The following is a 17,606-nucleotide window of genomic DNA, read 5'->3' as shown; positions in this document are numbered from 1 at the left end:
ACAAGTTTAAACAGAATTTAAATCCTTGGCAGTCTTTGTTTCAGATTGAATATTACGGTGAAAGTGGATTAATGATTTGAAAACAAAGGAGGTTTAATGATTCGTCGCAGGTTCATTGCTGCTTCATTTGTCTCCCCTAGATTGGTGATCACGCGTGTCAGCGATCTAGGGGTGACAGCAATATCAGTAATGAATCCCTAATGAATCGTTAAGCCTTCCTTGTTTTCCAACCCTGGACCTCGTTTGATAGCATTATTTGCAGTCCCCGGGGATAATTCGAAGGTGAACCGTTCAATCAGAGTGTGCAATATTTTGAGAACGTCCCCGTACTATTGGAATTAAGCGTTCAGTGAAGATCTTGGAGTATTTAATTTTGTGGTAATCTGCCGGAGTAGCGTATAAGTTCGATAATGAGGCTTGTAATTCTTGGCGAAGTTCAGTCACACATCCTCTACTGACACAAAGTGACATGAATAGCCTGCAGGTTGAGTGTTTGCGCTAATGAATACCGTAACCGTAATGAAGCTTACGAGTGAACAAATGGAAATTTAACGCTTGTCGCGGGTCGTAATAATTTACGCGAGCATTTCCCGTAGCGCGCTCTAAAGGAAAGAAGAGCTCGCTCATCCTTCCTTGTATTCCCCACGAATTCTGCACGCTTCGAAGCAAACCTACACCTGTCATCGGTCTCAAATTTCCGAGCTATTCGTCGGCTCTCATGTACCTATAAAAACGCCGGCTTACAAATATGATTAAGACAGTTAAAAGTGCCTGGCCATCTGCTGCGAGCCTTTCTTTCACAGCCCGTGGTTACGCAACGCTCAATTAATTTCCATACACCGAAATGAAATACTTTATATAAGCCCTGGAACGCGGAGTAGCGACATTTTTATAAAATCCAATATCTGGATGTAGCTCTCTGACCTATTTTTGAACCGTGACCAAGAAACGGCTCTTCTTATACAACATCGAGCCTGCCCCACGATTTATGCGTGTCTCCGCCTTCGGAGCGTACAGAATTGCCCGGATCCGATCCGCGGCTGTCTCGCAAACAACCGGCCGATAATCGAGCGCGTTTGCACACGTCGTTTCATAACGGCGCGATAACGCCGCGCGGGATCGGAGCGCGCATCGACAGTACGATGAAAGTTTCGCGGTGCAACAAGAGCAGAACGAGGAGGAGAGTTTCTGGCAGCGCTGGGCACTTCGGGGGCGTGTGCTCCGTCGCCCACCAGCATCCGATCCCGGATAACAGCTCCCCCTTTATCGTCGTATCGAGCGGAAAGGAATATCGCGGTCGCGTTTACGTATCTGCGTGCTGAAACCGGAACCACGTTTCCGATCGTTCGTTCGCTGAGTCTGATAAAGCGTCCTTTCCCCCTCCCCACTCTCTCTCCCTCTCCCTCTCTCCGTTATAACACCTTGCGTTTCTTGATACGCGTGTTACGCAACGCGAGCGTATCGGCGACAAGAAAAATTGTTCCATCGGACCGTTCCCCCCTCGATATTTAGCAGCGACGCTTACTGCACACGAGTGTTTCTTTTTACAGAACGGAGTCGCGAGTATGAAGTAGGTCGATAGTACTCGCGATGAGGCATGGTCGAGATACAATCGAGTGGCTGTTCAAGATTGCTTTCTCCCCTGAGAATCCTTGCAGCTTTACTCCATTCAAATGCGATTCAATGGGCGGGGTGATGCGTGTAGCTAAACAGCACCGCGGGGATAGTGCTCCAGTGCTCCTAAGTGGTTAGCTGATTTTACCACGACTATAGAATCGACTAGTATGCGAAGCGCAGGCGGCGCGGGAATATCTTTGTTCGTCAAAAGAGGCGGCTAGTTTCGGACACTCCAAAGAGGTGGTGTAGTAGTAATTGCAGTGGATGCAACGTATATATGACTTCTCCATGCCGTCAAATGCTTTCCGCGGATAGGATCTCCGCTCGAGGATGAACGCAGAAATTTTTATTCGAGACCTCAAGATTTCAGCATACGAATACCATGTGCATTATGGTATCAACAAGCGTGCCAAGCGGACTCCCCCGGATTTGTTCGTTGATACTTATTCTCGTAAATTCCCGCTCGCGCGGTATCTATTTCCACGTTATGAGGTCGTCGGGATTAATTTGTAATTGGTCGGATATATTCGCGAACGTTATTTATCGTTGGTGCGGCAACTATTTATGCGTTCGGACGAGTCTTCTGGTGGACGAAGCTACGGACGTTCCCCGAAGCCTCGCGATTGCGATCGTGGAGCAGATACTCGAATGATAAACTCGAGGTGGTTACGTCACGGTCCAAGAGAAAAATCTACATAAATTCCGCGGAGGGGGCTCTGGCAGCCGGCCAGAGCGAAAAATTTACGCGCGAATCTCTGCTCCGAAATGGCGAAAGACTCAACACCGACGTTCCCGTTTCGAGCAGAGCCTCGTTTCCCGCGATTGCCCTCGACGCCTCGTCGCCAGCCCTTAAGATTCTCATTGCTCAGCCGCTCGCTGGTGTTCCGGCCAGCAACGTGTGCGAGGGGCCGGCGTCTGAGGATCTCCAGCAGACCCGGGCTCCCTCGTTTACGCGCGATACGCGATCGCGGCCTATCCGTTTCCATGTTAAATCCGGAGTTGACAAGATTAAACCGTTCCACGCACGCAGCAAGCTTCTCAACTTGTTGCCAAGTTCCCGGCGGGCTGTAGTGAACACCTGTAACCGGTCGCCAGAGAAAAATCGCGCGCTTTCTGGACCGAGCGCGATATTCGGAGCAAGTGATAGCGCGGTTATCGACCACCGCCCTGTTTCGTAACGCCTCGGTCTTTGCAGACGGCGCGCATAATTGGAGGTCGATTTCGCGAACGGCCGATGTTCGATCATTAATCACCGTCCAATAACAATGATGGCTCGCTAACTGTTAGCGTATCTTTGCAAGAATACAGAGCGGAACAATTGGTGTTGCTGTAACTAGCTACGATGACCATAGAGCGTAATGAATTCCTTCGGAACTCGCGTAATATTATCAACATGTAGCTACTTGCTATTAATCGCCTGCACGAATTATAAACTGAAGTCTGATTGGAAGCTACAGGAGCTACCTCAGCCGCCTGCGTGTGACAGCTGGAGCACGACGAAACTGTTTTTCTAAACAAACGCACACGAACGAATGCAACGGCAAAGTTGCTCGAAAAGCATCGCGCACACCTGGTATAGGAGATACCAGATTTTGGCCCGCGCGGAGGCTCGTGAGATCAACAAAGAAAGCAGAAGCCACCACGTGGCGTGGCAGCGCGCATCCGCGTCGCGTAACGGCGGAGCACGGGCCGAATCTATTCGGTTGTAGAGATCGGCCGGCCGATTACGTAACGATAGATTTATATAAATGGTTACGTTGACACTAGAGCCCCGGCCGTAGCTGCCTCGGCCATCGTTATATTATCTAACGAGGAGCACCGCTCGTAGGTACGCCCGGTACACGCCGCGCGTTCCTCGCGTGCGTCGATGAAAACTGCCGCGACGCGAGCCGTGCCCGCGCGAGGCAGTTTTCTGTACGGGCCACCTCGATGGCAGCTCGAGTTTTCACCTGGCTTCCTCCCCCTCCGCCGCGGCGGAAAACAGCCGAGGCGTCGCGGATCGATCGGCTGGAAAACGCGGGGATTTCGTCAGGTTGTGTCTGCGTGCGCGACACTTTCGCCCAGCGGTACGCAGGCGCGCAGGGTCGACGTTTCGGTCAATTACATAATAAAAAGCGTTATGTAAGGACGAGCGCTACGCATAAACGTGGCCAGTGCTCGACGACGGCCGAACGAAATTAATCGGTTTGATCTTAGAGAGACGAATACGTGGCGGAGTACGCGCGTCCCGCGAGGCTGGGTGGTCGTGGGGCAAGAAGAGTGGAGGAGGATATTGTTTGTCGATCGGCGGTGAACGGATCGGATCGATCGATCGTGGAAACGTTTGTGCACCTTCTTTCTATTCGATGCTGTTGCTTTTCAGGGTATTCAGCGGCTTGAATATGATTTGAGTATTAGCTTGAAAGCGTCAGAAATAATTCGGCATTCTGAGCAACTTTAGCGTCGACTTACTGTTGCTTCTGGGACGGTGTTGCTTTTCAGGGTATTCAGGGGCTTGACTATGATTTGAGTATTAACTTGACGGCATCAGAAATAGTTCGGCTTTCTGAGCAACTTTAGCGTCGACTTACTGTTGCTTCTGGGACGGTGTTGCTTTTCAGGGTATTCAGGGGCTTGACTATGATTTGAGTATTAGCTTGAAAGCGTCAGAAATAGTTCGGCTTTCTGAGCAACTTTAGCGTCGACTTACTGTTGCTTCTGGTACAGTAGAATCCTGCTTCTGTTACGTTGGTCTGAAATCAGGCTGCGTTTCATCCGTTGATGCCGAGCGACGTATGTACCTACTTGGGGAAACGTGGATAGGAGTTAGGAAGTCTACTTCTGATTCACTAGGAGTCGGATGATTTCATTGAAGGCCTACTATAACTGGTTTGTTATTGGCCGTGTTCGTTTGCGATTAGTTACTCTGCCGGAAGAGAGGTATTCTTGATGCGGGCTTGGTCGATGGTCTGCTGGTAACCGTTTGGTGTCTAGCTGGTCCCACGAGTTTCTGACAGCCGTCGTTGATAGCTTTCCTCGGCGAGCCACTTTCGGAGTGCAGTTAGCAAATTGCCAATTGGAGGGTGATTAGCGAACGATGGGTTGCAACAGCCATTCGACGAGAACTCACTGTGCATTTTTGGAGGAGAATCGGGGATTAGGTGCTTCGGAAAGTGGGGGAATTATGAATGGTTGCGGAATCGATGTGATGGAAACTCATGCTGAAAAAAAGTAGTAAATTAAAATCATCCATCCACAGACAACTGTCAAATACTTTTTACAATCAGAAGGGAATATATGAAAATGTTTAACTTCCTATTAGTCACACCTTTAGTTGGACAAACTTTCGGTCGATAAATCTAAGCTTTCATCTACTTAATTCGTCGAAGCACGAAGCTTCAACCACCGTTAAATGTCCATGCTTCAGGAAGTCATTACCTATAGGAAGTACCTACATAATCCGTGCTTCGAAGGAATTACGTGACTTCAAAGCGACATCGCGATTATTCCGCAAGTCGCATCCAACTGTCGATTCCGTCTCGTAAGCTACAGTTACGTTTCGATTGCGCGACATCCACGTGTGCTCCGCCAGCCCGAGGTCCGTTTCGCCGAAAGTTCGCCCGGTTGGAAAAGGGCCGGGGCCGAGGGGTTATTGCATTTACATTTTCCCCTTCAGCCGGGTATCGCGCACGTCGATTGCTTCCGAGAAGTGGAGAACACTGCAGCTGAAGTGGCTGCCGTCAAGGAGGCCGAGAGAGTAGGTCAGAGACAGCCAGGAAACTCGATCGAACGAAAGCATCAGCGGGGCGGCACTTGACCGTGAAAAATGGCAGTGTGTCTGTGCATAGCGAAGCGGAGAGGCCGCGGCCAACGGCGATCCTTGCTTTCCTGCCTCGGTGAAAGCTGCCTCTGTTCCTTTTCCTTCTAACGCGCGTGAAAACAACGACTTCAATGGTGATTCGGGGACAGTCGGGAAAGCCTGTGAAAGTTTCAGAGCGGTCGCTTAGAATTCCTTGGGAAATGGGGAAGACTCTTTTTTGGCAAGTCACTGGGGATAAGTTGAAATTAAATCAGCAGGAATATTTCAGTCGACTGTCAATTTCTTGTGCACAGGCTTCGTCGAAGAAGTTATTTGTAGCGTGGCGATTTTTTTAAACATGTTGGAGTAGATGGAAGGAGGAATTGTTCCGTTCCTACTTAGTTGTTTTTGTACCTTAGAATTGGCGTTATATTATTATTAGAGGTGTAAGAAATATGAGGTAGAAAGGATATTATTTGTTGCAGCTGAGAGATCTACTTGCATGCATAGAAAGTAGAAATGGAAAGCAGAGTACAGGTAACAAAAGTTATGTACGAACGTTGCTAGAGAAGTAGGAACACGGCTGTTGTTAATTTTCGATGATATTATATATTACGCATATTATGGTTCAAATCTGGCAACTCAAATTTAACCCGCTTCCAACTATCCAATTGTCTTGAAACTTTGCAGGCGTGCGTAGTTTGGATGACAATACAATATTTAAAAAAAAAATTAACCCCGAGCGGGTGAAAAAATTACCCAATCATCAATAAATATAACCCATAACCACAAATCTAAACGACTTGAAATGAGCCACTCGCGTTCTTTACGAAAACGACAAAAAGTTGGGGACACCAGTCGCATCGCGATTACCGAAAATACACAATTTATCGAGAAATGATCCGTCACGTATGTATGAATAGTAAAACTAAAACTTTGCAGGTGTTCGTAGTATATCACCATCGAAATTGTAATACAAGAAAAGAATTATTTTTTAGTGACTGTAGCGCTACAACGTTTAAGCAAACTGTTAAATTGTATACAGCAATAAAAGATATTTGTAAAGAAGCCTGAGCTGTGAAATGCAAATCCACAAACACTAAAAACTAGAAAATAAAAAATATATAAAAACAATTTTATGTTAAACGATTTTATTAAAAATGTAGTAAAAACTAAATTAAAATGCACTAAAAACTAAAAAATAATTCTTTTCTTGTACTTCAATTTTGATGGTGTTAATATCACTTTAAATAAAATCGTGGGGCACCATGTGCAACCAGAAGTTGAAGTATCGCTTGGCAAGTGGAACATCATCAACTACAGTTTGTCAATTTTAAGTCACATTACAATCTGTATCCCGCAATTAAAAAATTTTGTTTCATTAATGCGAATGAAAACTTTCTAACAAATTCATTTCGATGTTTGCTTCTGTATTAAGGTGATTCATATCCTGTTATGAAATATCGTGCCCCACGATTTTATTTAAAGTGATATTAACACCATCAAAATTGAAGTACAAGAAAAGAATTATTTTTTAGTGCATTTTAATTTAGTTTTCAGTGCATTTTAATTTAATTCTCACTGCATTTTTAATAAAATTGTTTAACATAATTTTTTTTATATATGTTTTTATGATTACACAAGTTCCCGGGCGCTTTCAGCAGCAAACGTAATGCCACGAAATGGGATTCAATTTGCAAAACGATGAGAAGGCGTCCAATCGTGGCCAGCCAACGTATCGCTTATTATACCTGTAAAGTGTCGTTACATAATCTTACCGTTTACAATGAGCACGACACGTTGGCGAAACGTGTCAGCTGGCGATAAACAATGATTTCCGCGCTCTGGTTCGAGGAATCGCACGGCTATACTCCTTGCCGCAGTCGTCCCGACTTTCTACGCATCTTCTTTGGTTGCCTGTACGTTTCGATTAAATTTGTAAGCCAAGTACGCGCACGTTGAAACCACCGCACATCCGCCCAAACTTCAAGAGTCCCCACATAATTATCCACGTGTATTCTCAAAATTCTTCAATGAAGAAAATTGCAAAAATTATTCACTCCCACCAGCGCAACATTCCTTCGCATTCACTAACGAAATGATCCTCCACGTAGGGATACTGGAAAATCCCCAAAGGAAATTCAACTAGAAATCGAGCCCCGAGATTACAAAAGCGCGATCTCTCGTTCTCCGTTTCAAACAAGTGCAACGTCTGCCCCATTGCGTAAGGGCACGAGGCGACGCGAGGCGACGCCTTGAGCGTCGCCAATTATTTTGGCCCGTGGTCGGTTTCCCGCGAAAGCGTGCTGTGGAGCAGGAAGCGTCGGGCGGTCGGCAAATTGGCCAAGAGGCTGGCCCGATCGCGGGCGGGGTGGTTCGTGCACGCAGAAGACCGCTTACGACGCTCGATTTCCAAGGATGATGCAAACCGACGAGCACGGGAAGAAATACGCGAGAATAGTTTGGCAAGTGGCGTGTCAAGGGACGCTGCTGGTCCCGGCGCAAGTTCCGCTGGCCGACACGTGGAGCATTATTGATCGTTGCCAGAATCGAACGACGGAACACAGGTATCTGCGCTACACGCTGTTGATACCTAGCACGGCGCTTCGGTGGAACCAGCGTGGCCGAGGAATTGCAGCTTCCGCGGTGTAGCCGGGCGACTCAGCGACGTGGCACTTTGGTCACGGTTCACCGGAGTTGTAATTACATTTTCCAGTTTCTCGGAAGGAACAAGGATTCCACTGCTACCGCGTAGAACAAGGCTAACGCGTCCCGGAAGCACGGCTTCTGTATCGCTGCCAGCTTCCTACGAATGTATCCAACGTTTGCTACTTGGACCATGTCCCATGTGCAGTCGTGTGATCCCCGCGACGGGGTGTTCCAAGGAACTCAGCAGAGCTTCACCATTGTTATTCCTCCTGTTCTATGAGAAGCTTCCATTTTCGGGCCACGTTTATGGAACATCCTGCATGTGTAAACATTGCGAGCAAGTCGATAGTATGGAAGAAAAGGCATCCTTCCGTTAGCTTTGGAGCGCGCGGTGAGTGGAGGTAGCATGGAAGTCGCAGGTAGTCGAGGAGCAATGCACGCGCAGACGGTGAACAGCAGAGGGACGTCGGGAAGACGACGCACGGCGAGGACCGTCTTCGCGTCGTCTCTCGACACGTTGGTGCAGCTGCATCGGGCGACGCATCGCCGTTGGATCGAATGGACGTCAGCCGTTCCGGCGCAAACAGCCAAGCGTTACGTAAAGGTCGGTCACCCGGCCGCGTACTTCATCGCCGCGCTGTCGTTGCTGGTACTGCTGTTGCTCGCTAGCCGAGGTACAGCGGCCCGTTAGCTCGTTCCTCGAGATCGACCTTTATCTCTTTCTCACGCCTCTCACATTTGGCCACTTCGCGGCCATTTCTTTCTGCCCTCGTCGGATCGCGGAACGCCAAACGGTGGGTTCCTCAGCGTGCACTTTGAACAACACTGTTGAAGTTAAGATAAGACTCCGCGAAAGATAGCTTTGCTGCTATAACGAGCAGCCTAGCCAAGCGCAAAGGTTAAATCCACTTTTTGACTGATTTCCTTCGCAAAACAACTAAGAGTACGAATGTACATAGTAGGTATCGGAGTAGGGGAGACCGGGGCAAAGTGAACCCCGGGGTAAAATGAGCTTCCTTAATTTATTCTTTAACAATAGAATATATTTACAAATTTTGGTGACGTGATAAATGTATGTAATACGACAATGATAATTATGCACATTCAGGTATCGACAAATGGAAATTCATTTAAAAAATTAAAAATGAAGTTTTAGAGACTTCCAATTGGTTTTTTTTTTCAATTTAGCTTTTTGGATAAACGAGTCTTAAATGTGTTATTTTGACACCATTTTTTTTCTGCGTGTTTATAACAAGCTTATAAACATACGTGTACACGCGTTTGAGAAAACATTAATCCTAACATTATTAAATAATTAATTTTCCACTGAGTACACATTCGGGGCAAAGTGACCGGGGTAAACTGAGCTGCAAAGAAAAGATGCGCGAGTGGTATCTAAACTTATTTAGATATTATAAGTACGTATTTTATTAAAAATTATGTATGTATTTGTTTTATTTATAATATGCCAGACTGTTCATGTAAACAAAGTTCCTTTAAAAACACATTTTCAGAAGAAAATGAGTTTGGGTTAGTAACACAAAGTACAAAGTTACAAAGTACAAATTATTAACATTAAGCTTGAATTAATGAAATATATTTTAAAAAAAATAGTTTAAATAGTTTAAAAATTCTAATAAAGTTGATTTTATAATTATATCCTTCGTTAAAACACGTATTTTATTTCTGCTCACTTTACCCCAGAGAGTAGCTCATTTGTGGGGTAAAGTGGTCGATTTTGCATTTTCTTTTCAAGTTAAATTTTAATATACTTTAAGTTTATTTTAAGCATTGATATTCGTCATTTATCAATAGTAATGTTCAAATTATATTATAAATCTATTTTCACACATTTCTATTGAAAGGGAAACATTTTATTCGACTTCAAACATTTTTCGTCCCACTTTGCCCCGGTTTCCCCTACTTGGTGTAGTATTTGATCGTAGATTCTGATAGTAAGCTAGAGACTAAAAGATAAAAGCCTCCTTTCCTTCATCATACATTTTCGTTCTATTTCATTCTCGGGTTTTCTTACAGGCGTATCGACTTCATATTTTTCTTACAGCGTTTGTGCCGTTATTGCTTCTGCATGATCTATCATCGTCACAGCTGAACACAGTTATTCGCTCCCAGCGCTTCAAATCGATATGTTTCTTTCCTCATCCATGCTTTTTGTCCATCCATCGAAGGTCAGCTTTGAAGAAGGCGTTGATCCAGAAGTCGTTATAGAAACGGAACGGCTCGTTCGGATGAAACCATCCGGTTCCAATCCCCCGGTTTCTTTCGAGGCCCACGTTGCAATTACACGCTTACGTCGAATTAATTATCAACGTTCTCATCGCTCCTCTTATTTCCTCTATTCCCCGCTTCTTCTGGCGGCGGTTTCTTTCAGCGCGACATTCGTTCCGCGCCTCGGGTCTGGTTCCATCTGTGACGTCTCTCCTCGCACGATTCACTCGCGACGAATCAATAAATTTTTTTAACTTGCTGCTTTGTCAATCACGTTCAGAGGATGCGGTCCAGGATACCATCAACTGGCTGTGCCGTTGGTTACAAAGTTTCAAGCGTTGACTCCATCCCGCTTACGATGATCGCAGTAGTAAATGTCAATAGCAATTCAAACTAATCATTTACTCTACTGAAGGAATTTGAACAGAAATTAATGCTATGCATCTGCTTCGATAACCCTCTCAGTACGTCGAAACGCGTTTAATGTTAACACATGCACGACTGGAAGTGCGGCCATTAAAGCCTAACAGACTCTCTTCGGACTGTAATTAAGTTGATCAAGTGGAGTAAATGTGTAATCGATTACTGGCCGTAAACCTTGACATTGGGTTCCGTGGACAGGGAGCAGTCGTCTAACGCTGTACGGGGTATGATCGACCGCTCTAGTAAAATGAAATTACTGGTTGCAAATCGATAACGACTTGTAGGATTCGTTTAAATCGTATCGCGAGCCTCTGTGCAGTTCCTGATATGTATACCGTAATTACGCATTACGTATTGCTTCGTCATTCACGTGTACGCAGTGTTATAGCCGGCGACAGCCAATATCTTTCGTCAGGGGGGAATGTCTCCGTTTGATTGAAAACGAATGCGGTGTGCCTGTTGGAAAAGCAGACAGGCGCTATTAGCAAGATATCTCTATTATCTTATGTACTACGCCACATTTTCCCACGTAGCGCGGTGCACTTTTTTAAATTGTGCTTTCGCATATTGCAGCGCGCAGAATGTTCCCGCAGATTTCCGCGCCGCGTATCGGGCGCGTGGCAACGTGACTTCAAGCTACTCCGGAGCAAACGCGCTATGATTCATTTCGTCAACGCTCGTAAGCGACAATGCTTTGAAGCATTCACCTCCGCGAGGTAACAAAAACCCCTCGAATCAATGCTCCAAAATTCCGATGGTATTTTTACGCTCTACGCGCCAATTCATCTGGCCGATCTGGCGAACATCTGCGTTTCGTCGGCCCTCCGATCACGTGCTCTGGAGCCCGGAGAAAAAGATCAGGGCACCGTGGGTTTTTAATCTGTTCTACATGCGACACATGCTGTCGGAGAGGCAACAGACCACTCGAGCGACACATACAGAGGGGCCTGTTTGTCGGGAAGACGGCGCGGAGTGTGCGCCGCGCAGAGCCCGTTGAACGATTAGGCAGTTCCGCTTTTTTTCTTGTCCTCAAAACGCAGACGCGGCTAAAGGCACCTATAGACGCGCGTGGGCGGCTTATTATACTCGCGTGTCTCTGTGTGAAAGTGCTGCGGGAGCGTTGCAGCTTGTAATTCGTTCTTGGAACGAACTTCTATCGATTGAACTCGACAGCCTGCTCTCGTGCGGCGGCCCGATAAGACCGTTCCCTGCTTCTTTGTTTCGACCCGATGCGTCTGAAATCGGCACTGTATCGCATATTCCTCGCATTTTAATGAAGTTGCCGTATATTTTTTTTTAATCATATTGCGGCATATTTTTATCGAGAATGTACCCGCGTTTTTAGAGTCGCGAAATGTGCGAAGATCGCTGCATGTACCATTTCTGTTGCAACGCGTCGTTTCCTGTAGGTGGCAAGAAGTTTTGAGTTTTTCCTGCTGAAGATATTAAGCGCCGTTGCTGTGCGAGTTCATTCTTTCACGGGGAGTACGGAATTTCGAAGGTGGAATTTACGAGCCATAGTCGCTTGGTAAGGATGTAAGCGCTCTTCTGCTCGTGGAACCGCATTCAGAACGCGCTGTTAAGGATGTAAGCGCTCTTTTAACTCGGGTTCTTAGCGACGTTGACCCCTATATAGAACGCGCTGTTAAGGATTTAAGCGTTCTTTTAAGTCGAGCCGCTGCCTCTGCCGCAAAAGAAGTACAGCTTCGAGCGATTAAGGTATTAATTATTAATTAAACAAATAAGTCTTCTTAACCGAGACAATGGTGCAGAAAAATTAATGGAATTTCTTTTAAAAGCAGCCTAGGTTTTTCTGGATTATTTACGACGCAATTGAGCATTGTGCTTCCCGAGTAGGGGAGACCGGGGCAAAGTGGGACGAAAAATGTTTGATGTCGAATAAAATGTTTCCCTTTCAATAGAGATGTGTGAAAATAGATTTATAATATAATTTGAACATTACTATTGATAAATGACGAATGTCAATACTTAAAATAAACTTAAAGTATATTAAAATTCAACTTGCAAAGAAAATGCAAAATCGACCACTTTACCCCATATATGGGGTGAAGTGAACTACTCTCTGGGGTAAAGTGAGCAGAAATAAAATACGTGTTTTAATGAAGGATATAATTCTAAAATCAACTTTATTAGAACTTTTAAACTATTTAAACTATTTTTTTTTAATATATTTCATTAATACAAGCTTAATGTTAATAATTTGTACTTTGTAACTTTGTACTTTGTGTTACTAAGCTAAACTCATTTTCTTCTGAAAATGTTTAAAGATATTGTTAAATGTTTAAATTTTAAAGGAACTTTGTTTACATGAACAGTCAGACATATTATAAATAAAACAAATACATACATAATTTTCAATAAAATACGTACTTACAATATCTAAATAAATTTTTCAACAAAAACATATATTTTTCTATCTAAATTTTTTTCTTCAAATGGGCTTCAATAATTTTTGGCAGACAGGTTTCACATAAAAGTAACGATGTTTTAAGAATTTCCATTTTTCGATACCTGAATGTGCATAATTATCATTGTCGTATTACATACATTTATCACGTCACCAAAATTCGTAAATATATTCTATTGTTAAAGAATAAATTAAGGAAGCTTTACCCCGGGGTTCACTTTGCCCCGGTCTCCCCTACTTTTTCCTCTTTCTTTCTGTATAAATTCAGTCGTTGCTAATTGTAAGCCGTCGGTTTTTATACGAGCCAGGTAAAGTTTGACGAGTAACGGCTGTGAATAGTGGCTGGAGAGTTTCCTGTCGTTAAAAATGCATAGAGTTTTACACAGCTATACGCGACAGACAAAGACGCTGCGTTCGGTCGCTCGCAACTGCAGCGGCGTGCAAATGCATCGCACGCTGCGCTGCACTTCCAGTCGCCGTTTCCCGTGACTCCTATATTCCTGTACCTCGGACGACCGTGTGGGAAACGCTATATCGAACCCCCTGCCCTGACTGGCGAAACGCTTGCGTTCGTAAAAGAAACCTCGTCGAGGGTTCGTGACAATTTTATCCAGCGTCTCTTTCAAGTTCGCACGCGCACGCATGTGTGTAAATTTGCCACAAAGTCGGGCGGGTAGTGTTTGAAATAATACGTCTCTAGATTAGTCCTGTGCTTCTTTACACTTCGTCTATAATTCCTTCTAAACTTCCATCAGCAAATAGGCCTTCTCAGTAGGCACACAGTACCTCCGAGTGAACACTGTGTGCATAACAATGTAGACAGTGCAAACGACTTCAAGCGTTATCAAATTTCAAGAGTATGCGGCATTTATCAAAACTGCAAGACTGGTTCGCTGAATATGTAGAAACTCTTTTGCACGCTGCTTATACTGTTAAAGTGTTTCCAAATGCTGTCGCTTATCGTCCGACGTATACATGCGAATGTTGCACTCGGTTGTTTTGCCCGTCGTGCTAGCGGCAATTCCACGCCGCGGCGATGCGGCCCGTCCAATCAAGCGTTCATATATTGTCGCAGAACTGCCCTCTCCTGTGCGTGGCGGCAATCCGCGAAACGCGTATCTCGCCGAAGATTTATGAGACGCGCCGGTTCCCTGTGTCGCGGCCGCCGTTGACAAATGGAGCTCGATGAATCGGTTCGACTTGGCATTGGAGCGGTGATCGCGCGTGCCGGAAATTCGTCCTCGACAAACCCAAGGGCCTCTGGCCGCGTCGGAGGCAATGACATTGCTCACAATGCCAGGATGCAGTCCCCGCCTGCGCCGGCCGGTGCCGTCGCCTCCGGTTGCACTGCCCAAATCACGCTAGCTGCAGCGCGGAATTGCATTTTCCTTTGTCGCTGCAGCGTGTCGTGACTGGCTATCGCAGCGACAAGTGGTCACGGGCACGAATGCGATGATTGAGCTCCGGGGATGGCGATTCCATACGCGGTTCGGTGCTTGAACCTGGGCAGTCTGAAAGAGAATTCACCGGCACTGTGCTATTTAGAAAATACGACGTTTTCTAGGTAAGACAGTTGAGCTCCCGATATGAATCCTTTAGAAGTGCGAGGATAATTTGACGTCTCGATTATTCTATAGATCATGGAGTAAATAATTGTATTTAAAAGTATCGCAGAATTATTCCAATTCGTACAGTGGCGGATTCAGGAGCCTTTCTTGGAGGGGCGAAATATGTAAAAGTACATAAGTAGAATTTTTAATCTTCCTTTACAAGATTTCAAATTTCCTTGTAATTTATATTTTAATATCTGTTATGACAGAGCGTCGCTTTGATTGAAGGTTGTAAATCTTCACGATTCTCTGGCCGCTTCTCCTGCACTATGATATCGCGCAAGAGCCCACGAATTTGAAAACTGATGTTCCAAATGAGAAGCACGTAATGAGGGTGATTGAGAAACACACCGCACATAATTTAAAACACAATGCTTAGTCTATATTTGAAATAAGAAACTCAGCAACGAACTATTATCAGAGATGTTTACATATCTTAACGACGTACAAGTCTTCTGCTCGCAAGCAGAGCTCGATGGTTCTTCTTGTGTTTCTAATGTGCTTCTGCCTCGACGGCGCTTTAGCTCGCGAACGATGACTCCAAGATTCCTCGCAGGGGTGGAGTCTTAAGATTACAGGGCTAACAAACCTAAACTATTGGTGGAGTTGTAACAGAGTGGTGGTAAAAGAAAACTGTCTATTGGCGAAGGCGTGTCAATCTCGAGGGTGGTTGCGAGGCGTGAGAACGGTAACTTTCCAAATCTCGAAACATCGGTACTTAATTTATAGCTTTACGATGCTTTGGCGACAGTCTAAACAAGTCGTTGCAGACCACCCGAGTGGAACCCTTGATCCTTGAAAACCTTAGTTCCGGCTTAAGGGATGGCTCAAGCAGTCGAAAATATATGACGGAGCAACAGCCCTACGCTTGGACTGAAAAAAAACAGCCCCGTGTCCTCTCCATAAACAATAGGCTGACGGCCCTTCCTGGCCTCGATAGTGAGACTTTTAACTTTCTCTTCTCAACAATATTTCTATCTGATACTATAACCTAAACAATTACATTCACATTAATTATTTATACAGAATAGCACACAGTGTCGTAATATTTTTCTTTTATTACTCTTGGGCAGGGGGGGCGATCGCCCCTATCGCCCCCCTCTGGACCCGCCCTTGAATTCGTGAGGTAGTTGCCTTCCACCGAAATCGGATAACTAAGGTACATTGTTTCTGTAGTGATTCGAGGAATTTGTCGAAGTCCGAGCGCGATATTAATTCTCCGCAGAGGAGAGAACCGAGGAACGCCTAATGGGCCGAGAATATTTTGCTCGGCGCAGTTCTGCGTGCATCGCCGCGGAGGGGAACACGCATGCCATCGAAATCGCGACCACGTACAGCCTATTTCGAGAAAGTTACAAGATGATCCAGCGCGATTACAGGCATTCAGCAAAGGCGAGCCTGTCTACTTATAGTAAACTTTACCTTGAGGAAAGTAGAGGTTGGAGCTCGTTTGATCGACACTTGTCGGAGGAATAATGCCGGTGAAATTACTTTGTTTACTGGATCTGCATACTGGATCGCAATAATGCCAGCGTTCGCCACCTTAGCGCGGCGTTAATCGCTTCTGGGGGGGAGGAAAACTTCAATCATTCCCGTTCGACAGAAGTCTCTTATTATATTTGATTCGACTGAAACGCGATGACAGATTCTCTCGCTAATATGCACGCGGAGGGTCTGTTATTGTTCAAACTGTATAGCCAGCTCCAGCTGATAGTATCCATCTAATTTCTGAACTCATTACACACCGAAAACTCGTGCATTCTTGAGGCGACCGGAGGCAGAGCACGATGAGCATTCAATTCCGCTAACCGATGCTTTATGTAAGCCAATTAATTTGCGCGGCTTAATTCGACGGTACTAATTGCAGGCTTTCGCTCGCGGCGATGGCTGGTGCATTCCGCCAGGCTCGGCGTTTAAAATGATCCACCCAAGTGGACGTATCGCGTATTCTACGTACGACGAGCCTCGCCGAAGGTCGAGCCGATGAAAGAGAAAATTATTTAGCGCGCACTGCGCTTTCGGAATAAATTCGACGAGGCCGAGGCTCGCGTACGTGCTCGCGACGCCCACGCTCGCGTTGCACAACTTTCGCAATCGGCGTAACTCATAAGCCAATTGCACCGCCTTGTTAGGCGATTTTTGGCGTGCGTTCATCGAAGCCCCGATTTACCGAGCTCGGTAAAGAACGTACGACGTAGGACAATTTGGGATCCCGTCCTTTTAGCCCCGTATTTCATGCAGCCCCAGCCAATTACTTCGCGGCGAATTGCTAATCTCTTAATTCCCCGGTGCCGCGATGAATTATTCAGGTTTTCTGATACGGTGCCTCGGGCAATCAAAATTTTCGTCGCCGATTCGCCGTCGCGCGCACGCTAATCGAATAACAATTCCCAGCCGCGAAGACCGCGACGATTTGAGAACTCGAAGATGACACCCAATAAAATCTCGGGGAGTTTCATCCCTCGTTTCTTAATGCTACTGTGTTGCGAGAAGTTTGAAAATTCCTGGCGGTACGGAATGTACGAGTAGGATCCCGAGGCTTCCCGCTCCGCAACGTGAAATCTTACCCTCAATTTAATCAGAGAGAAAGGGTTTCGGTCGATCGCTAGGGGCGGATTTCTTGCCAAGAAAACTCCCTCTCGTGCTCGCTGGAGGCAGAGGCGTTCTACCGATGCTTTACCATCCTGTTTTCCTCCTGTTTCAGCGCCAAACAGCCCGCTGCATCTTAGCAACAGGGCCCACGTCTTGCTGCTGCTGAACAGGCCTCAAGCCTCCCTCACGGACGCTGATCATGCGGTTAGGCTGCGACCGGACTGGGGCAAGGTGAGAAAGTCCTTTTACTATGGTACACTTTTATGGACAGAAATGGTGG

The 17,606-nt window shown here is 45.8% G+C and overlaps 1 protein-coding gene across 1 annotated transcript in view; it reads left to right on the top strand.

Annotated features, from left to right (window-relative positions):
- Positions 1 to 17,606, top strand: part of LOC143366730 (LON peptidase N-terminal domain and RING finger protein 3) — a 51,850-nt gene that overhangs the window by 17,138 nt on the left and 17,106 nt on the right. The window contains exon 2 of the mRNA XM_076808050.1: positions 17,439 to 17,557. Coding sequence (XP_076664165.1) covers positions 17,439 to 17,557 — 119 coding nt within the window. The remainder of the gene's footprint in view (positions 1 to 17,438; positions 17,558 to 17,606) is intronic.

This window comes from Andrena cerasifolii, chromosome 3, assembly GCF_050908995.1.
Source record: "Andrena cerasifolii isolate SP2316 chromosome 3, iyAndCera1_principal, whole genome shotgun sequence".
In the NCBI taxonomy this organism is placed as follows: Eukaryota; Metazoa; Arthropoda; class Insecta; order Hymenoptera; family Andrenidae; genus Andrena; species Andrena cerasifolii.
The sequence above is the reverse complement of the archived record's forward strand: the minus strand, read 5'-3'. Positions and strand labels throughout refer to the sequence as shown.